General features: G+C 35.3%; 1 protein-coding gene and 1 long non-coding RNA gene across 4 annotated transcripts in view; one reads left to right on the top strand and one right to left on the bottom strand.

Moving 5' to 3' along the window:
- Positions 1-23,841, bottom strand: part of FILIP1 (filamin A interacting protein 1) — a 273,938-nt gene that overhangs the window by 200,365 nt on the left and 49,732 nt on the right. For both annotated transcript variants that reach the window (XM_032339243.1, XM_032339244.1), the window contains one exon: positions 13,710-13,757. In XM_032339243.1, the coding sequence (XP_032195134.1) occupies positions 13,710-13,757 (48 nt within the window). The remainder of the gene's footprint in view (positions 1-13,709; positions 13,758-23,841) is intronic.
- LOC116588332 lies at positions 1,086-14,686 on the top strand. 2 transcript variants are annotated; one of them, XR_004284891.1, is made up of 6 exons: positions 1,086-1,162; positions 5,061-5,096; positions 6,317-6,403; positions 8,563-8,701; positions 14,007-14,025; positions 14,122-14,686. It is a non-coding gene; the product is annotated as an uncharacterized LOC116588332 (long non-coding RNA). The 2 variants fall into 2 exon arrangements; XR_004284892.1 differs by lacking the exon at positions 6,317-6,403.

Here is a 23,841-nt window from a genome sequence, read left to right as displayed (position 1 = left end):
ATTTCCAAGGTAAATTCTTAGGAATTGGCACAACTAAATATTCCCAGAAATGTAACTCCATATTGCATAACCAGAATAGATGGAGCTTAACAAAAGGAAACTGTATGGAAATCTGGGTAGTTGTAAAATTTCTTCAGGTGCTTCATGTGAATGGAAGAGGGCTTACAAAGCCAACTAAAGAAAGAGATGGTCTGCTTTATAAATTATAACCTTATCAATACACACTCACTGAGTATCAGCAGCAAGTCTTGCTCCTAGAAATAAAAACTTATGTTTGTTCCTTTAAGATAATTTCATCTAGTCAATGTGATAGATATACAATTAGAATACACACAATTCTAATTAGAGCAACATGAAATAGGATTAGGACAAAGAATCCTAAATATTTTCCTCTAATGCAAGACCTTATAAGGAAAAGAAACTTTTTTGGAAGAGTCTGAGCAAATCAGAAATACAGATAAACAAAGAGTACCCTGCATCCATGAGGTGGAGATTAGCCAGTTCTCAAATATTCATGATTATAAGGATAGAAATTGTGTGGGTGATTGAATACATTACTGAAAAATTGAGACACTGAAGTACACAAATGTACAAAAATATGAGAGAGAGTAGGAGTAGTTCTAGTTAACTTCATGGTTGAGTAAGTGGTGAAATCCAGGCCTTTGTCTTTAACTTTGTGACTCAAATTCAGTGAAAGATACCAAATAGGTTGGCAAGTTCATGTCCTTTCTCTTTCTGTGATTAGTGAGATTTACAAAAAACTGAATCAAGCCTAAAGTACCCAAATCTGACCGTGCTGATTGTTCACCAAAAAACCCCATTCTTCCTTTTCCTACAATAACTGTATTAGAGCTGGGAACTGGTTATCTGGCTAGCTGGTATTTCCCAAACTCCCTTGCTGATAGATATCACCTCCCGACTAAGCTCTCTCCATGTGAGCAAGAACATGGTGTGCCACTTCAAGTCTGGGCCTAAGACAATGGACATACATTCCGCCCCGCTCTTCCCCTTCCCACTACTGCAACCTAGCCATGGCACATTGTAGTTTGACCTCATAAACAAAGACATTACAGTTGTGGATCATGGAGCAACAAGATAAAAGGAACCTGAATCTCTGAATCTGAGTCCCATAAATCTGTCCCACTGAACTCTGGACTGTTATGTGAGAAAGAAACTTCTCTAGTCTTTAAACTACTGTATTTTGGGTTCTTTCTTTTATAGCCACTTAGCTTTACACAGACTGTTTCAGAAGAGAAAGTATATTATGAAAGGAAGGGTATAGTATTAAATGACAATATATTCTAATAGGAGGTACATTGAACTTTTTCCCATAGCTATCTTTTGCTGAACGCTGGACTAACATTATACCAGTGTGGAAGCCATATTGGTGCCCATCCCATATTCCCTGGCTTTTCAGCGTGCGCTGGTGAAATTCCCACTGCTGGTACCTGCATCCCTGTGCCTCCGTGCTCTTCTTCCAGCCCTGTGCAGGTGCAGACTAAAGTGCTAAGGAATTAATATCCTCAGGAGCAGCCCTCAACCCATGACCTCCCAGGAGTTGGTATACTAATACGCTACTTCCCTCTCCCTATTGGGTGGGATAATTCTGAGATGTGTGCTTTTGCATCAGTTTTCCAGAGCTCCTCTATAGAGGGAAGTTCCAGGTACCCTTTGTGGTAGCTGGCTTACCCATGAACTTCCTTCCGGTTGCCTTCTGGTTACTCAGTCACTTCCTCCACTTCCCTATCATATTCTCTGAACTTCCCAAATAAACTAATTTCACTCAAATCATTGCCTTGGAGTCTGCTTCTGGGAGAACACAAATTAAGATAGCCAGTTTCTTCATGCTCACAGTCTCAGACAAAACCATTCTCCAGCCATAGTCTTTATTATTAGATAGTATTATATTATTTTTATGGATGAAGTAATTGAATTTGTGTGAGTTAATTAATTTAACCAAGATTAGTGTCAGAACTAGAATTGGTTGGAACCCAGGACTATCTCACATAAAAGTCTTTGCACCTTCCAATATACTAGACTCTACCAGAAGTGGAAGTTTTCTAATTGTCTATTGATGCAAATTTCAGTAGATGATAATGTTGGAAGTTTTATGATTGGATGATATATTTCAGAGAAACCAGACAAAATAGATTCTACATTAGTCTACAATATTTTGTGTTAAGTAAAAACACTTCTGATAACACTTTTTGTTAAATAAGACATAATTTTTTAGCCTGAATAGGAAAAAAAAAGGAGTTTTCAATTACTTGCTAACACACATTTATTTAGCTCTTTTGAAATTAGTCAAACCCTCACCAGAGCTACTTCACTTGAATAAATCTGCTTCTTAAAATGGTCTGCATAGATAGACTCTTTCATTTAGGAACCCAGCTCTACTTACTTCCCTATCCAGACTTGCATAGAGGAAAGGTTAGTAGATGAATACACATGAAGACATAAATAATTCATAAGGCTGGGGGCTCAGGAATTTTTGTATTTGAACAATTAATCAATCTATGGAATTAATAGAATTTTGGTGTAGAATTTCAGAAGTCAATCAACAAGTAAAATTTAGAGATATTTGATGAGACAAAGTAACCCTTCCTGTATTTTTTCCTAATCCAAGTACTCATAAGACTAGTTCTACATGAAGCAGGCATATAAAGAGAATAATCAAAATCTGAGGAAATAACAGTTTCTTTACCCTGTATTGTATTAACAATTTAACCTGTGCATTCTTTTTTGTTGTTTGTTTGTTTTTTATTTTGTTATGTTAGTCACCATACACTACATGATTAGTTTTTTTTTTTTTTTATTTCCAGCATAACAGTATTCATTATTTTTGCACCACACCCCGTGCTCCATGCAATCCGTGCCCTCTATAATACCCACCACCTGGTACCCCAACTTCCCACCCCCCGTCCCTTCAAAACCCTCAGATTGTTTTTCAGAGTCCATAGTCTCTCATGGTTCACCTCCCCTTCCAATTTCCCCCAACTCCCTTCTCCACTCTAAGTCCCCATGTCCTCCATGCTATTTGTTATGCTACATGATTAGTTTTTGATGTAGTGTTCCATGATTCATTGTTTGCTTATAACACCCAATGTTCCATGCAATCAGTGCCCTCCTTAATACCCATCACCGGGCTCACCCATGCCCCCATCTCTCCCCTTCTAAAACTTTCTGTTTGTTTCCCAGAGTCCATAGTCTCTTATGGTTCCTCTCCCTCTCTGATTTCTCCCCCTTCATTTTTCCCTTCTCCTAATGTCCTCAATGCTATTTCTTATGTTCCACAAATAAGTGAACCTGTACATTCTTTTAGATTTTAAGTTAATATTCTTCCAGGAAAAACCCTGTACAGTTGTCATCCACAGGCAATACATCAGATTCATCAGATTACTAAATGCTGTATATTAGCAAGGAAGTATTACAAGAGCTTAAAGAAAAAAGAAGTTGTTTACTCTTCACCACCACTACATATAATCTAAACATTACATTCCTGAAAGGATATGCAGTATCACTTACATTCTGTCTAGGCAACTGCATTTCTCTCCTGGTCTTAGCTGAACTGTGCAACATGAGCATAAACTTTGGTTATTTGAGGTAAACAAATCCTGTGGTCAACGCCTGCCTCAGCTGAAGCTAATGTCAACATGGATGGGCATGGAGGAGAATACTAAAAGTCCAAAAACACTGATTATCTTCAGAAAATGAAATGAGTCAGTTCCTACCCATATTGATGTCAGATTTTTATAGAGAACATGACATCACATAAAGTCTGAAGAAGAATGGAAGCCAGAATAAACAGAGCTATGCATCAAAAAGTCTTAAGTCTCACAGCAGACAGTTTAGCTAATGTAGTTGGATTCACAGAATTTTTATCCAGACAGACTATGGCAATAAAACAGAAATATGCACATTGGAACATATTTATCTACCTCATAAAATTGTACAAAATTTTATATACAAATGTAAATAAAAGGACTTTGCCAGTCTCCAAAAATGTACATGCTTTTAATTTGCCCAATGACTCACACATGAGATTGTATCAAGTTTAATTAAGTAATGAAATGTAAAACACATATATGTACCAAATGTATTTCATCTTAAAAATATTTTTGCCTACTTAAAAAAATACTTTCAACATTCTACAGCATTCCCTAGATTTTAAGCTCTCAAGACTTAAAATATTGGCTAATTGTTAAACATTATTTCATCAAGTGCCAGTAACGGGATAGTGGTGCTGTGATTATTATTGGTTTTTTTTTTTTTAAGTTCTCATTTATTGGTGATACAAACCAGTATTTACAGGTGGGCTCACATGATCTCTTGGGTTTGCTTTACAATGCTTCAAATATTTGAGGGGAAAAAAAAGGTTGGAGGGTATAGATGAAACAATATAGAATGTTGAAAACTATTGAAGTTGGAAAAGGAGTATAAATGGGCTCATTATATTTTTTCTATTCTCTTATATATGTTTTAAATTTCCATAATGAAAACATAAAACAAGAAAAATATTGAGAACTGGATAAAAACCATGCAGTCTCTATTTAAAAGAGAAAATTAGGAGCAGTAACAGTGAGATACATCAGTTCTTATCAATAAAGATGATATAATTTTTATTTTATGTTTTACAGTGACCATATTAGGAACTTTCTGTGATAATACTAATTTAGCATGCATCTGAAAGGCTTTAATTACATATAGGAACTGCACATTTTTCTTAAATATGTTCAAAAGCTATCTTAAATATTTATAAAAAGTCAGTTTCAGGACTAAAAACACGATCTTTTTAGAAAAGTAGAATAATCTCATACTCATCATTTTCCAGAAAGGGCTTGCAAAGTTAGAAAGCCTCTGGGGTGAAAAGGACTCTCCAGAGAAATCCCAGAGGTGCACCTTAACAATGCAGTAACCCTGTTTGCAGTTCCTCTTTGCACAAAAGTTCTGGACACTTTTCTGCCAGAAGATTTTTAGGCACTATTTTTTATACATATGTTCAAGCCAGATGGTCAGTAATATATATCTTAATTACTAAATCATATCTCTTTTGTTTGCAGTAAGCAAGAGAAATGAAAGTTATGTATTCATGGCAGGTAAGTAATAAAATTATGTCAGTTTAGATAGTTTTAATAATTAATAACACTATTATTAAAATTATTATTGTAGTTCTACATTAAACCGCATTTACATCTAAAGAAAAATGTTCTTAAAACCAATACAGTTGTTTTTCAACAAAATCATTTGCTTCAGCATCATACGCTACTCCAAATGCATTGTTCTTACATTGATGAAGATGGAGCTTGAGTGCCATCTGGTGTCCCTCTCTCTTCATCCTGCAGGATTTTCCTCTGATTTTGGCCTGAGAAAATCCTCCTTGCATTAGTCTGGCACTCCAAATGCCAAATTAAAAGAAGGCATTATTTGCCAGACAGATAAATCATCTACTCAAAGTCTATAGAATCCTGAACCTCATAACACAGTAATATCTATAATTCATATTCATTTTCTTCATACTAGTTCAAATCCTGTGTGTCCGACCAATCCAAATATTCCCAGCCTGAGAAATTCTGCATTTCCTACACATCCTTCACATTTTGTGATGTCTACCCTGTTACTTATAGCTGCAGTCACAGCGGCCTCTACATCAGTGGTTCTCAATCTTGAGTGCCATTAGAATCACACTGAGAGTTAAAAAAAATAATAATAATGGATGCCCAAACCCAGTGAGTCTGATTTAATAGATCTGGAATGGGGCAACATGTATCAATAAACTTTAAAAGTTCTCCAGGTGATTCCAGTCTGATCCAGGTTATTTTGTAATGGGTTCTCTGTTCTTGAAAGGTGAGGGCTCTTTGTCTCTCATCTCTGAGACAGTGCATTGTGTTGGACATACTAAGAACTCAATATATGTGGCAAAGATGAAGCAACTCTAGAGTCTACATGTTTGTTTTAAAACAAGGCAAGACCTGTGTAGTAGTGCATAGAATTCTAGCTTTTTTCCTCCTTTCTCTGTATATTGATCTCAGAGATTACACTGTGTCTCTATGTGAATATGGACAGGTAGCATTTACCAACATGTACCAGTCTAATTTCTCTTATTTAAAAAAATAAAAAAAATTTTTTTAAAATGAGGTTATAGGTCAGCAAAGGGTGGGTTTGAGATGTTTGGGTAGGTTAAGTGGGCATTTTGACAACATGACTTCTCCTTTGGCATGTTTAATTGTGATGTTTAATGGGCACTTTTGCAGTTTAAGATGACACTTTTAAAATAAAACTCTCTCCTAATGAAAAAATATAACTTTTTTTAAAAAAGCAAGAAGTGGTCCAACTACAACATCTTAGATTCACAAACTCTGCTGACAGTATGCTGTTATCCCATTCCCCAGAAGACTAACTAGAGGTACAAACAGCTCCTTTTTCAATGAGTTTCATGCAACTCAATTAAATAATTTAGTACACAGATATTTTTTAAGTAAAGAACTATGTTGTGACAAATCTATCTATACACATGTATATATGCATATGTATACATATATATATAATGCATGCAGAAGTCAAGAGTTAGAAGAATTATTTATAATAGAAAAATATTAGAAATAATCCAATGCTTATTTATAAGAGACTGGTTGAATAACTTATAGTATGGAATGCCATGCAAACATAAAAAAGAAAAGAATAAAAGAGATCTTTATGAATTAACATGGAATGAATTCTACTATATATTGTTAAGTAAATACCATAGTCTATTATATGCTACTTATGTGTAAAAAAGAAAAGAAATACATGTTTGGTTTTGGGGTTTTTTTTTGCCAAAAACAGGAAAAGAAGAATAAACAACAAAAAATGAAGCCATTTACATTTAGAGGACAGGCAGGAATGGAATAGAAGAAATAAACATGGAGTAACAATTCTGTGAACATACCATCTTACATAGTTTCAACCTCTGAATCATATACATTTTTTAGATAATCAGAAAGTAAATCAAAGGACAGTAAAAAAAATAAACATTAAATTGAACATAAACACAAATGGGCCTAAATGTATCCAATTACAATCAAACAGAAAAAGAATTGATTCAAGTAACTTTCGAACACATTACTATACATCTTTAATGGAATATATTCTATGGACAAAAGAAAAAGAAATATTTACTTAGAATTGTACTCTTAGTAGTCATATGTATTAAAATTCTGAAACTATTCTATTGTAGACACTGTAAATAAGTTAACATTGTTACTACGATCCAAAATTTTCACTGTAAAAAAATTGTATACATACATAACAAGTATATATACTAAACAAAAGCAAAATTAAACTCTGAATTGTTAAATTTGAGTTGTAATAATTTTTTTAAATACTTTATTTATTTATTTTAACAGGCAGAGATCACAAGTAGGCAGAGAGACAGGCAGATGGAGAGGGGGAAGCAGGATCCCTGCTGAGCGGAGAGCCCAACGTGGGGCTCAATCCCAGGACCGTGAGATCATGACCTGAGTCGGAAGCAGAAGCTTAAGCCACTGAGCCATCCAGGTGTCCCTTATAATATTTTTTAATTAATTTATTTTTTAGAGAGAGACAAAGTGTACACATGTGTGAGCAGTGGGGAGGGGCAGAGGGAGAGGAAGAGAAAGTCACTTAAGCAGCCTCCTTGCCTAGTGTGGAGCCCAAGGCCTGCTGGATCTCAAGATACTGAGATCACAACCTGAGTAGAAATCAAGGGTCTGACACTTAACCTTCAGAGTCACCCAGGTGCCCTGTTAAATTGTAATATTTTAAAAAATAAATTAAAACAAAGCAATCTATAACACATAAAAATAAAATTATATCCAATTGGAGCTACAATTACACAGAAAATAAATTTTCCAAGTAACTTTTTTTTTTTAAGATTTTTTTTATTTATTTACTTGACAGAGAGAGATCATAAGTAGGCAGAGAGGCAGACAGAGAGAGAGAGGAGGAAGCAGGTTCCCCGCCGAGCAGAGAGCCCGATGCGGGACTCGATCCCAGGACCCTGAGATCACGACCCGAGCCAAAGGCAGCAGCTTAACCCACTGAGCCACCCAGGCACCCTCCAAGTAACTTTTTTAAAGATCTTATTTATTTGACAGAAAGAGCAAGCAAGCAAGAGCAGGAGGAATGGCAGACAGAGGGAGAAGCAGGCTCCCCATTGAGCAGGGACCCCCAATGCAGGGCTTAATCCCAGGACTCTGAGACCATGACCTGAGCTGAATGCAGATATTCATATGATCGCATATCTCTATAGAAATACACCTTAAGGATAAAACAATTGCAAAAAAATATTTTTTAACCATTTTCAGTAATCATATTGTGCACAATGATGTTATTCTGAAATTATTCTTCAGGATAAAGCAAATGAGTAATTAGGATATGTAATTCTTTGTGTCATTAAGAACCAGTATTCTTGACATGGAAGAAAGGGAATAAAAATGTAAGAAAGTTTTAGTAAAAACCCCATAGTCTTAAATTTGAATTTGCTGTATTATTCAGGATTACTATTTGATGTACTATCCAGCATAATTCATAATTCTTCTTAAAAAGAAATTCCTAGCTGTCTTCACTGAAAAGGCCTACTTGGTAATAAGCATCCCTGGAGCCTAGACTATGTTGATTGAAGTATCATTTCACACTAAAAGAAGAGAAGTGGCTGGTTCCAGGTCTACGGCAGAGAAAACATAAGGTGAGCCTTGAAGATCTTACACCACAAGGCAAGGAAATGCTCAAAGAATGGTGAAGTCGTGTCTGGATTCAAAGAGGCTTCCAGTAGCTGAATCTGGGGGTAATCTGAGCACCAAAGAGATCAAAAACAGTAAACGATCAAAACATGTCAAATTAAAAATAGAGTCCTGATGGCACACAAAAGAAATAGAGATAGAAAAGTTCAGGAGGCTGGTGGGAAGAAAAATTCTTCCTGATAGAGGAATGACAGCTAATAATTGTAAAGGAATGAAAGAATTTTCTTAAACTAATCATTTTGTCCTCCCCAGTGTAATAACTGATTTGGGCAAGAAGTATTAATGGATGATAAAACCATTGGTTAAAGGTTAATGAGGAACAATATATTCACATGGTCTCTAAGTACCCCATAAAATGCCTACCAATTTCAAAGAGGAAAATACATCTTCAAATTTGAGCCAGCTGGCAGTCTGCCTTTAACTAATGATTCTCTATTTTGTACCACCAAAAGTAAGACAAACTGACTACTGAGCTTCCTAATGTGAGGCAATAAATACCCATCAATTATGATTCAACCTCTTCAGAAATATTTAATTTAAACCTAATCAAAAGGAAATCATAAGACAAACTCAGAATGTAAGACATTTACAATGTCATGAAAAACAAAACAAGGTAGAGGGAGGGAATGTTCTAGATTTAAAGAGACATGGCAACAAAATATGGTGTATGAACCTTGATTATATCCAAAAAGCAAAAACAGCTAAAAACTTATTTTGTGTACAGTTGGGGAAATTCTAATATGAGCTGTAAAGTAGATGATATTATGAAAGTATTGTTTTCTTAGATTTGTTAAAATGGTAGAAGAATGTTAGGAAATGCATGCTGATTGTCATGATGCCTTCAACTTATCTTCAGATGGTTCAGCAAAAAAGCATGTGCATACATACATATATAAATTATGCATAGATAAAATAGAAATACTACATATATTTACATACATAATACATTACATATGCAATTTAGAGACATATGTATTCATTATGCTTGTCTTTCAGTTCTTCTAAGTTTTTTAATTTTTCAAAACAAAAATCTAGAAGAAAAAAAGAGCTATTTGCTAAGAATGTTATAAAACTGAAAAATTGTGTAAGGCAAAAAAGAAGCGCACAAATGTCATGACTTTTAAAAGATGGTGATATCATTCTCTGTTGTGGCAATCAGGAAAGAATTCATAGAAGGCAATGCATTTCTAAATGTAAAGATTTTGAGTTAATAATGACCTTAGAAATTTTCTAACTAAACTTCTTCAGATTATAGATAAGAAAACTGACACAGAGAGACTCAGTGGCTTGTCCAGATTCAACAAATGTTTAGTACAAAGCTATGGAAGTTAAAGCACACAGTCCATAGAGGTTTCCATTAATCCATTTATTGAGCAACTTCTACTTCTATTTCCCATTTGAGATGGACAAAGAAGGACATGTTAAATAAGGAAATGTATAAAGAACTCAATCATTACAAATTTCAAAATAAAATTTAAAATTGGTTGGGCAAAGGAGAAGTTAGAATTGCTGGCTTTGAAAACGGAAGGGTTCATGAAACAAGGCATGTGGACAGCTGCAGAAGCTGGGAATTCCATCAGCTGGCAGCCAGCTAGGAATGGTGACAACTGCAGTCCACACTCACAAGAACCGCATTCTGCCAACAAGCCAAATGAGCAAGGAAAAGGATTCTCCCCTAGAGACTCCATATAGGAATACAACCCTAAGGACACCTTGATTTTTAGTTCAGTGATGCTCATAGTGGACATATGATCTACAGACCTGTAAGATAATAAATTTATATTGTTTAAAAAGAAATTGGTGGGGGACACCTGGGTGGCTTGATTGGTTAAAATCCAACTCTTGATTTCAGCTCAGGTCATGATCCCAGGGTCATGAGATCGAGCTTCACATGGAACCTGCTTAAGATTCTCTCTCCCTCTCCCTCTGCTCCCCACCCCATACCCATTCACATGTGCTCGCTCTCTATTAAAAAAAAAAAAAAAAAGAAAAGAAAATTGGCTGGACAAAAAAGCGAACCAGGGATTTATTAGTTTGTATAACTAGAAAGAGCAGGTATAGAGACTAGTGACAGGCCTCAGATAGCACTGGATTAGAACTCAAATTATGTTTATCATTTCCTTCATATTTTGGCTCTGCCTCTCCTTGTATGAGGATCTCAGTGTTTCTCTTTAGAGACAGATTTCCCCACAGAAACTCTAGAACTACTACTCAGTTCAGCAAATTCAGAGAAAAGAGAGGACTTCCCTTTCAGTGTTCATATATATAATCACACAGAAGATTACTGATTGTCCTAGATTGCATCATGTTTAAAAAAAAAAAAAAAATCCCTGGCCTGAGGGACAGAGCACCGTATGTGGCCAGATCAGGGTCACATGCAACCCCACCATGCACAGTGCACCACTCCTGCTCGCCCACCCCAGCCCTGCCAACCACATGGAATGAAAGAAGGACAGATTCCCTAAAATGAAGGGTGAAAAGGAATGCCACGTAGACAAAAACAAGAAGTAATAATACAGTGAGTAAACGACGGAAACAAATTATAAAGGTAAAAATACCACAAACTGTTACAGGAAGTAGGAAAATCTCAATTCTGATAGGGTTCTAGGAACTAGTGAGAGAAAAGGTCCTTGAGGTTGCATTGTAGAAGTTAGTGAAATAGTGAAATGACAGGCAGAAGAAAGCAGTGCTTAATAGGGTAGAAAGTGAAGAGCCATAGGCCTTGAAAGAAAGAAAGATGAAACACAATGACCTAATTTAATCCGGGATTTGGGAAGATTATCAGTCATCAGTGAATGACAGTGTTTCTCAAAGTGTAGTCCTTGGCCCACCAACATCAGAAATCACCTGGGTACTTTGTTAAAAATGCAAAATCCTGGGTCCCACCCAAATTTACTAAACGAGGATCTCTAAAGTTGGGTCACAGGTGAACATCACAGGCATTATTTCTATATTCTAAAAGCTGAGAACAAATAGGGTTGAATTTTGGCAGAAAGAAGTGTTTAACAGGATACATTTCCAAAACGTTTTAGATAATTGAACACCTCCTACTTAATCCCTGATGCGTTTTTGTCTATTACTATCAGAGTGGTGGGCCAATAATTTAGCTGCTCTGAGCCACAGTGACCCAGGATATAAAAAGTAAAATTTGGGCTAATAATTAATCTCCTTTAACATGGTATCATGCCTTTTAAATCCTGTTTCTTGAAGCATTTCTACATCCATATGCAGTAAAGGGTTAATTCAGCAGGCTTGGGTTGTTGCTCAAACATGGCACATTCCAAAGAAAGCACTGTCCTTTGATGCTCCTGGAAAAAACTTCTGCCTTGGGGTAACCTGTCTAAGAGTGTTTTTATGTGCCTCCAGCTTTGTGCTATGCTGCAGCAGTTTGGATTTTGCAAGGCTGGATCCCCACATAAAAATACTGATTCCCAACTGACTGATCCCCACCAAAAATACTGGATACCAAGGCTCAAAAGAGTTTCCCTGGTTCACTATTTGCACATGTTGTCACATATCATCAATGGGAGAAAAGGACATCCACCTAGGACTACACTGAGAGGCAACACCTAGAAACTTGTTCTTGGTTCCCCCAGGACTTCAGCCATGTGTATTTTCCCAGTGATGACTTCAGTCTTCATCCTTTCACTGTAATAAGTCTTAGCCATGAATACAAGAGCTTTTCTGAGTTCTGTGAGTCCTTCTAGCAAATCATCAACCCTGAGGTTGGTCTTAGGGACCACCGACATGACATTATACTTTTATATTGTGGCTTCCAATTCAATTAAGCTTAAATATTGCTTAAATAAAACATTTTGTATTAGTTTTTCATTTTGTTGCCCTTTGACCCAATACCTGTTAGAAATTTATCCTAAAGAGTTCATAATGAAATGAGGACAGTCCTATCTCAATTTAAAAGTTTATTATAGTATAGTAGAAAATTGAAAACAACCTAAATTTTAAACAATACAGGTATGATTTAATGAACGATAGTTAAGTCCATTTGGTGGAATAGTTATTAAAATGCTAAATTAAAGAACACAACTGTATCCAAACCATGTGTGCATATAGACAAAGATTAAAAGAGAACATAAACAAATATGATTTTTTGTAGTATTCAGACATTTTTAAATGCTTATTACTACTGTAAAAATTGTTTTTTTAATAAGCAACTAATTGTAAGAGCCAAATTGGAAAAGTAATTCTTTGGTTTATGGTACTAATTCAGTATTTTTAATATAAACTACTAAAAAACCATCTTAACCATCCATTAACTAAAACAGATATTCTATGTTCTATGTGAAATCCAATTCCCAGCACAGGATTAGGAAATAAGAGAGTGGAGCAACATGTAGAAAGGCACTGTATGCTAGGGTCACACCCACGTCGTTGAGCACCAACTTTACTTGCTACAAGCTATGAGGTCATGAGCAGTCACCTTTACCTTGCCAAAACTGAGTTTCTTATTTGTTAAGTGCTTTTATGGTTACTGCCACAGTAAGTGAGTAAAACACTTAATGCAGTGCCTGCATAAGAAAAAGCTAAATAAATTTTCAGTCTCTGCTCTCTCCCTCAGTTCTACTCTCAAAGATTGCAGATCTTAATTTACATATTTTTAAATGCTCTTCTCCTGTGACACCTACTCTCCATATCATATTCATTATAAAGTAATGTAATCTTATGGCATAAATAATGATGACCCAATCATTATTTTATCTTAATTTTTTGGTGATTGGTTTAAGGATTGATAGGTACACACATTACTTTTTTTTTTCATTTAGCTAAGTCATAAACCCAATTTTCAAAATCAAACAATCTCATCTGAACCTGTTATTAATTTTCAAATCCAAAATAAAGTAATGTTAGCCAACAAATATTTATCAGAGGCCATTAATGAACCAAAACCAACAAAAATAGAAAAATAATGGAATAAAATAATAGTAGAAATCTTACCACAGCCACTGTCACTGCTTTCCAAAAGCTTCTGGGCATTGTATTTTGCTAAGGAATTCAAAGATGGAAAATTTTAGAAACTGTTTCTCTATTTTTAAGTGCACAACAGAAAATTGTGTTCAAATTGTCTTTCCTTGGTTAGTTCAAAAGCAAAATAAAATGATAGTGCACAAATATTTTCATCCAGTTTGCAAAGTTTCATTGTATATCCAGCCTATCTGATATGTTACTTTAATTATGTTTTTGTGTGGGAAGTGTTGTCTCTTACCAAAGCATGCTCTTTATTTGGTCAAACAGGAGCTTCAGAGAAAAACAAGTAAGACAGTTTTCATTTTCTTACTGGTGGGAGTCAAATATGCATTGAAGAAATATTTGTCATGCTTACCACATTTTTGTTACATACTTGTCTCAGAACCAGTGTACAACTTTGAAGGAAGAAGAATGGCTGCTGTGTATAACATTGGAGAAGTATTCTCTGCCACCCATCTTCTCTCCTACAGTATAATCAGGCCAAACTTTCCAAAATATAACTTTAATTCTGAATCTTGCTCAAAATTTCCTACTCTTCCTTTTTTTTCTTACTTGACAACCAGGCTGTCCAGCTCACCTTCAGTGATTACTCTCAACAAAAGCACCCAATAACAAAACTAGTCCACCTCTATACTTTTCTCATCCTGCTACAACTGGTTAGAATCACTTTTATCTAAATCTTAATCATCTCTCAAGACCCAGTTAAAGCCCTCTATCATTCATAAGACCTTTCCCAGTCTTCATGGTTCACACATTAGCTCTCTCTGAAAGTCCATAACAGCTTTCATCTGAACTTTCCTTTTGGCATTTAATAAAATACTCTCTTGTGCCCTTGCCAAGTCTTTTTTTGATCCACCTTCTACTCCAGTTCCTGGAAAATAGTAACTGTATACCATAAAAACAAAGATGATTATTATAACTGTGACAGATTGTATTATTGATCATAATTATTCACTCCTTCCTTTATGAATAAAATGTTTCCCCTTCACCTCTGACCCCTATGAACTTTGGACTTGGACATCTGACTTGTTTTAGCCAATGGAATATTTGATATGCATCACTTCCAAACAGAATTTTAAAGGAATTACAAGATTCTAAAAGTTTCTTAGCTCCTGTGCCCACTACTATCAGAAAAGTATGTTGTGCATAAGGTTTTCCTCTAGTTTAAGTCCCAGAGTAAGGAGTAATATGGAGGAAATTAAGCCTGCAGTCTGGGGAACAATCACAACATCCAACCAGTAGCTGACAATGTGAATGTGAACAAGAAAGAGATATTTATTTTTGTGATCTGCTGAGAATTTGAGATTGCTTATCACATAACTGATATAATAACTAATATTTTGTAGGTGCTATGTTCTATATCCACAATATCTCATCTAACCAACACAATAATCCTATGTGTTAACATATGAGAAAACAAGGACAAGAGAGGTAGAGTAACTAATACAAAACACAGTGCTGTAAAATTTTAGTATCTGACACATCTAGCTTTGAAGTTAGATTCTGCCACTTATTGAATATAATATTATAGGCATAATATAATCTCACTAGAATTCAGTAGTACATAGAATAGAGAGAATGCTTAAGTTCTTCTCACTGCACCTCTAAGGGCTGTTGGAAGGATTAAATTAAATAATGTGAATGACTAAATAATTAAATAAAGAAATATATCTTAAGTTATGTCACCTCTATATTAGACACTTAGATAAAAACTTGGTATGGGTAGTTTAGGAAGCATGTATGAAAAAGTGGGGAAAGTGAGGTGGAGAATGAAAAGATCAATAAAATGTTTAGGTTACTACTTGGGGAATGGGCTCAATCCCACTAAGGTAGGTGTAAGTGGAATATGTCTCAGATAGTTAAGTAAGTGCCTGTCAGACCCAACCCTTTCACAAATCACAACAACAAACCTCAGACAAAAACAAAACAAAACAAAAACAAACAACAATAAAAACAACCAAAAACCAAGCAAAAACAGGAAAGTGAAGTCACTGGAAAATGAACCAAAAAAAAGTGAACAAGTGGATTCTGGAAGAATCAAAACTTGGAAGGACCAAAACAGGTGAGTTTCCCATCATTACAGATGTTAGTTATCCTGAGGGCAGGTTGAAGTTAGCACCACACAGTGTGTCTAAAACTCTAGTACAAAGCAGTCTTTCCGGCCTAAAAAATCAGACGAGGGAATTTAGAACAGCCACAGATCCTGGAAAGTGGGAGCTAAAAAAGAAGAAAACCAGAAAGTAGGAGCCCTGAATTCTGTTTATAAACTCTGTTACAATCTCTGAACCACTCGTGAATGGGGCAGACTCCAGTACCTCAGCTAAGACAAAAGGAATGAACAAAGATGAGCTTCTGCTTAAGACAAAGTGTTTACAGTTTAAATCTGACCAATGTTCCACTCAAAAATATAATGAACAATTTTTGGAGAAACATAGAGTCTCACTACATAACATTCTACAATGTCCAAGACACAATAAAAAAATTGCTCAGTTATAAAGAATCAGGAAAGTGTGACCCTTTTTCAAGAGACAAGACCATTAAGCAAGACGAATTCCAAAATGATAAACATGCTCAAATTAGCAGAAATGAATTTTAAAGCAGATTTTATAATTCTGTCCATTGAAATAAAAAAAAATTCTGTATTAATAAAAACATAAAGAATCTCAGCATTAAGAAAAAAAAAACAGAAACTATTTAAAAAAAAAACAGCAGAAAAACCATGAACTAACAAAAATGCAATTTTGAAAATAAAATTTCATTGGTGTGCTTAATATCATGTTGGATATTATAGAAGAAAGAATAAGTGAACTTGAAGATAGGTCAATAGAAATTATCCAGTCTGAATGACAAAGATGTTTTTGTTGTTGTTTTATATTATCAAGTCTTTAAAAACTTTAGAACAATAACAGAAGTCTAACATACATGTATCAGAGTGCCCAGAGGAAAGCATAGAAAGAAAGGGGAAGAAAAAATATTTGAAATACAATCACCAAAATCTTCCAAATTTGTGAAAGACAAAAATGTACAGATTCAAGATGCTCAAAATGAGAAATAAAAGAACGCCACACCTGGACACATCAGAGGCAAACTGCTAAAAAGCAACAATAAAGAGTAAATCTTTAAAGCAGTCAGAGAAAAATGATATATTGCAACTATTTGACTGTGAACTGACTATGAACAGAACTATTTGACTATGAACTGACTTCTCATCAGAAGCTATAGACGGGGAGCCTGGGTGGCTCAGTGGGTTGAAGCCTCTGCCTTCGGCTCAGGTCATGATTCCAGGATTCTGGGATCGAGCCCCACATCAGGCTCTCTGCTGGGAGGGGAGCCTGCTTCCCACTCTCTCTCTGCCTGCCTTTCTGCCTACTTGTGATCTCTCTCTCTGTGTCAAATAAATAGATGGAATCTTTAAAAAAAAAAAAAAAAGCTATCGACATCAGAAGACAAGTAAAACAATGTTTAAAGTGCTGAAAGAAAAAAATATGCTGTCAATTCATTATTTTGTTTCAATGAAAATGTCTTTCAAGTATAAAGTTAAAAATAATATATACTTTTATGCAACAGAAAACAAAAAAACTATAAAAAATGTAAAAAAAAAATTCTGTGGGCTGAAAAAATTGAAACCAAGTAGAAACTTAAATCTTCACAAAGATATAAAGAGCTTTAGAAATTATTACAATGGATAGATATAAAAGACTATTATTGTTCTTTTAAAAACTATGACTATTTAAAGCAATATGATATTGTCTTGTGCAGTTTATAATATATGTTGATGTAAACCATATGACATCTATAGCATAAGGGATGGAAAAGGAGGTAGTTAATTGATCTATAGAATTGTATGGTATGGCTTTTACACTTTTATGTCAAGCAGCCATATATATTTTTTATATAATATATGTTATATATATACATATATATATAATGCAAAGAGGTCTAGCTAAAAAAATCAATAGATAAAATAAAATTTTTTAAAAGATTCAAATAATCAAAAAGAAGGTAGACAAGGAAGAACAGAGGAATAATAGAGGACACAAACAAAAAGTAAACAATAAAATAGCAACTCTAAGTCCAAACACATCAATAATTACATTAAATGGTAATGAACTATTGGGGTGCCTGGGTGGCTCAGTCAGTTAAGTGTCTGACTTGTGAGCTTTGTTCAGGTGTTGATCTCAGGGTTGTGACTTAAAGCCCCTCATTGAGCTCCATACTGGGCATGAGCCTACTTTTAAAAAACTGTTAATGAACTAAATACTCCAATTAAGAGGCACAGACTGGGGCGCCAGGGTGGCTCAATGGATTAAGCCTCTGCCTTCAGCTCAGGTCATGATCTCAGCGGAGAGCCTGCTTCCCCCTCTCTCTCTCTCTGCCTGACTCTCTGTCTACTTGGGATTTCTCTGTGTGTGTGTCAAATAAATTTAAAAATCTTAAAAAAAAAAAAAGAGGCTCAGCCTGTTAGAATGAATAAAAAAGTAAGACCCAACAATACCCTGTCTACAAGAGATTCACTTTAAATATAAAGGCACAGGTTGAAAGGAAATGGAAGGAAAAGTCATTCTGTGAAAATAATAATCATGAGAAGACTGAAGTGGCTGTATTAATACCAGACAAAAAAGACTTCATAAAGCATCCCACCAGAGAACAAAGAAGCTATTGTAGCAGACACTTTGGTACGCTCTTGTCCCTCTTCTCATTTCAGCTTCAGTCATGATAGAAACTTCTGTGTGTGCTGAATCCACCGCACCTCAAGCACTGGTGCCATGTTTCCCTACTTTTCTGCCCACTGCCTTCTAAAGCTTGAGAAGTTTGAGCAACCTACACATAGGCCCACCGCAAAAGTGTCGGGGAATTAATGTCCCTTGTGACAACATACAACAAACTAGAAGTGAGGATAGCAGATAAGTATAGATATTACAAGCCTCCAACCTTCTATCTACTTAGAGACAGGTCAAGCCTTCCTATCTACTCTAAAAAAAAATTCCCAAGTCTTCTATACTTTCTGGCTGTAGTGCCAAAAGGTGGCAAAAAGTGGATACTGATTCAGCTCCACTTTTTTCTTTTCTTTCTTTTTTTTTTTTTTCCAAAAGTAATATAAGTTTAAATTCACCAACTCTTTATTCTTCTAAGGATCACTTCCACAAACCATAGCAATCTCTTTTCAGACTCTGCCACCCTTTAGCTATTTGTACATCATGTGCTACCTGACAAAGTTTCTGTCCTCTTTCATCAGAATCAGCTTTGAGTACAAAGATTCTACTCAGTTTACCTTGATTCCATTACCTTTTGATTAACACTCCCAACCAAAAGTCCCAAAGAAATATAATGTCATCTTTCATTCCCTCTTTAATATTAAATTTTATGTTGTATAGGATCTGGAGAATGACCATAAGCACAAACCATACAGGAATTTGCAATATTTTCGTGACCAGTAGCCAACTTTAGTCTACTCAAGAATCTCTTCCACTCACAAGGAAAAGGTGCTACACTTCTTTTATTTAGTTAAAATTCCCTCTGCAAGGAAACATTCCTGCTTCAAAAGTGTTAATCTCCCTCTTCAGCCAGAAAAATGTAAACAGTCTCTTATCAAACATTTTCATGCAGGTGCCTGGGTGGCTCAGTCAATTAAGCATCTGTCTTCGGCTCAGGTCATGATGCCAGGGTCCTGGAATTGACTCCATATCGGGGTCCCTGCTCAGCGGAGAGCCTGCTTCTCCCTCTCCCTCTGCCTGCTGCTCTGCCTACTTGTACTCTCTATCTCTATCTCTCTGTCAAATAAATAAATAAAACCTTCAAAAAAAATTTTTCATGCATCTTACATTTTCTGGGCCATAGTCTAATCCATCAAATGCATGAGTGTGTAAGCTTGTCTAGAATGACATGTCTGGGCTAGCAGCCACTAGGTCCTAAAGAAGTTCCTAGTGAGAATATTCCATCACTAATTTAAACAGGCAAACTTCACCAAACTCTACCTCACTCCAAGTTAATACCTGCATGTTTATACCTCATGTCTCAAAGTTTCCAACACTGCCAGGTAATTCCCACTAAAGTCATTCCTTACTATTACTTAATACAACTATCACTTAATACAAAAGAAACACTCTCTGGGCAAAGAAGATTGGAAGATATAGGCTTCCAGTTATGGAATATATAAGTCATGGGAATAAAAAACATAGCATAAGGAATAGAGTCAATGATATTGTAACAGCACTACATGATGACAGATAGTAGCTACACTTGTGGGGAGCACAGCATAATGTATAAACTTGTCAAATCACTATGTTGTACACTTGAAAGTAATGTTACATGTGTCGATTATACTCAAATAAAAAGAAAGAAAAAAATTTTCTGATTTATTGTTCCAGAACATTGTAACAAAGGTAAAATCATGACTCTTGTACAAATATGTACAATAGATATGTATTTTACTTAACATATTAATTAATAAGCAAATGATTAAGGGTCTTTTGTGGTTCCATACAAATTTTAGAATTGTTTGTTCTAGTTCTATGAAAAATGCTGTTTGTATTTTGATAAGGATTGCCTTAAATGTGTAGATTGCTTTGGATAGTATAGACATTTTAACATTATTTCTTCTTCCAATCCATAAGCATGGATGTCTTTCCAATCTTTGTGTCCTCTTCAGTTTCTTTTATCAGTATTTTATAGTTTTCGGAGTATAGGTCTTTCACCTCTTTGATTAGATTTATTCCTAGGTATCTTATTATTGGAATGCAATTATAAATGGGATTTTTTCTTAATTTCTCTTTCTTCTGCTTCATTATTGGTGTATAGAAACACAATAGATTTTTATAGTTTCATTTTGTGTCCTGAGATTTACTGAATTCATTTATCACCGAAAACTTACTAGTTTTTTGGTGGAGTCTCTTGGGATTACTATGTATTATCTTTCATCTGCAAAAAGCGAAAGTTTTACTTATTCCTTACTAATTTGGATGCCTTTTATTTCTTTTTGTGGTTTGATTGCTGTGGCTAGGACTTCCAGTACTATGTTGAATAAAAGTGGTAAGAGTGGACATCCTTGTTGTGTTCCTGACCTCAGGGTAAACACTCCCAGTTTTTCCTCATTGAGGATGATGTTAGCTATAGGTTTTTCATATATAGCCTTTCTTATGTTGAGGTAGGTTCCCTCTAAACCTACTTTATTGAGGGTTTTTTACCATGAATGGATATTGTACTTTGTCAAATGCTTTTTCTGCATCAATTCAAATGATCATATGACTCTATTCTTTCCCTTATTGACATCATGTTGATTGATTTGTGAATATTGAACTACCTTTGCCATTACAACCCAGGAATAAATCTTACTTGATCATGGTGAATTTTTTTTTAATGTATTATTGGATTCAGTTTGCTAGTATTTTGTGGAGGATTTTTAAATCTGTATTCATCGGCGATATTGGCTTGTAGTTCTCTTTTTTTTGTGGTGTCTTTATCTCATTTTGGCATGAGGGTAATGCTGGCCTCATAGAATGAATTTGGAAGTTTTCCTATTTTGGAATAGTTTGCAAAAAATAGGTATTAACTCTTCTTTAAATGTTTGGTATAATCCACCTGTGAAACCATCTGGTTCTGGGCTTTTGTTTGTTGGGAATTTTTCAATTAGTGATTCCATTTATTTGCTGGTAATCAGTCTGTTCAAATTTTATTTCTTCCTGTCTCAGTTTTGGTAGGTCATATATTTCTAGGAATTTACTATTTCTTCTAGTTTGTCTAATTTATTGCCATATAGTTTTTCATAATATTCTCAAAATTGTTTGGATTTCTGAGGTGTTTGTTGTTACTTCTCTCATTTTTTTATTTAAAAAAACATTTGAGGGGTGCCTGGGTGGCTCAGTCGTTGGGTGTCTGCCTTCTGCTTGGGTCGTGACCCTGGGGTCCTGGGATTGAGCCCCACATCAGGCTCCCTGCTCGGCAGGAGGCCTGCTTCTCCCTGTCCCACTCCCCCTGTTTGTGTTCCCTCTCTCACTGTCTCTGTCAAATAAATAAATAAATAAAATCTTTTTTAAAAAAAATTTTTTTAATTTGAATTACTGCTTTCTACAATGGTAGAGTTATGACATAGCTCATTTAAAGAAAATAAAAGGTAAAAAACCCTGTAGAAAAAAGATAAGTTGGAAAGTATACTAGACAATACCTAGTATTCATTGCAAATAAAACCAGTAATCTCTTTTTTGCCCATTTAAAAGATTTTCTCTAACAATCTCCTTTGTCCCCCTTGTAATCATAATAATCTCAAAAATTATTTCTGTACACATAAAAAGGAGCTAGTCTCATTAGTTTGGGCCTAATTATTTGCACAGATGCAGCAAGTATTAATTACTCATATAGACCTCCATGAGATTACTTTGCAAATCTACAGTCATACAATATTGAATAGTACTAAGACCACCATATTAACTTCTTCCTGGAAGTTTTCATAAGGAATCTTAGACTGAACTTCTAAAAGACTCTCTTTTGCTACCCTTAGACTATGAAACAAAACCCAGGAAATTCACTTGACCATAATACACCTGCAAAATCTATAAATTTGGTGAATTTCTTTCTTGTGGTCCCAAACATTCTCTTAGGTTCCCAGCCTAAGTAACCTTCCTTACCAACTATGACATGAGGTACTATAAAGCAGGCACCAGGTCAGGTTTCTGTGAAGGGTTTGGTAGGCATTTCTTCCATAAGTAGTGAACTTTACTCATTTATTCTTAAGTAATTTCCACTCCTAACATGGGGCTCAAGAGTCACATGCTCTACTTGACTGAGCCCGGCAGGTGCCCCAAGAGGATGGATTTTTTTCTTTTTTTTTTAAGATTTTATTTATTTATTTGACAGAGACAGAGAGATCACAAGTAGTCAGAGAGGCAGGCAGAGAGAGAGGAGGAAGCAGCCTCCCCGCTGTGCAGAGAGCCCGATGCAGGGCTTGATCCCAGAACCCTGGGATCATGTCTGAGCCGAAGGCAGAGGCTTTAACCTACTGAGCCACCAGGTGCCCCAAGAGGATAGATTCTTATCAAATATATGCAAACAATATTTTTCCATGAAAAGTAAAGACAGACACTCAGTAAAGTTTTTTATTGCATTTTTTAACCTTATTTTTGCTTTGGAGATATAATTCACATACCATAAACCTCACCTTTTTAAAGCATATGATTCCGCAGCTCTGGACATGCACAAAGTTGTGCAACCATCACCACCATCTAATTCCAGAACACTTTCCTCACTCCAAAAAAAGAAACACCTTATCTATTCGCAGTCACTCTCCATTTCCTTCACCCCCTGTCAACAATTAATCTATTTCTGCTTCTAAGGATTTGCCTATTCTGGACATTTTACATAAACTGAATCATATAATATGTGGCCTGCTGTGTCTGACTTTACCACAATATTTACCATAATATTTTCAAGGCTCATCATGTTGTAGCATGAATCCATATTTCATTTCTATTTAGCTGAATAAACAGTTGTATGGATATACTACATTTTGTTTAGCCATTCATCAGTTGATGGACATTTGGATTTTTTTCTACTTTTTCACTATTATGAATAACACTGTTATGAACACTTGTGCCTGTAGTTTTTTGTGTGTAGTTGTCTTCATTTCTTTGGGGTGTATCCTTAGGGGTGGAATTTCTAGGTCATATGATAACTCAATGTTTAGCTTGCATTTCCAGACTGTTTTCCAATAATGCACCGTTTCACATTCCCACCAGCAGTGTACAATGGTCCCAGTTCTTCTACATCATCACCAACACTTGTTATCATCTGTCTTTTTTAGTATATCCAGTGAGTATGAAGTGGTAGTATATTATGAGTTTGATTTGCATTTCCCCAGTGATGACTGGTGTAGAGCATTTTGAGCATTTTTACTGGCCATTAGTATATCACATTTGGAGAGTTGTCTGTTTACATTCTTCACCTATTTTTAATTTGTCTGTCTTTTAATTGTTAATATATTTAATTGTTAATATATTTTTAATTTTGAATTTGTTAATATATTTTTGGTATTAGACCTTTATCAGATGTATGAGTTGCAATTATTTTCTCCCATTCTGTGAGTCATCTTTTTACTTTCTTGGGTTCTTGG

This window comes from Mustela erminea, chromosome 4 (assembly GCF_009829155.1).
Source record: "Mustela erminea isolate mMusErm1 chromosome 4, mMusErm1.Pri, whole genome shotgun sequence".
Taxonomy (NCBI): domain Eukaryota; kingdom Metazoa; phylum Chordata; class Mammalia; order Carnivora; family Mustelidae; genus Mustela; species Mustela erminea.
This window is presented reverse-complemented; position numbering and strand designations above follow the sequence as displayed.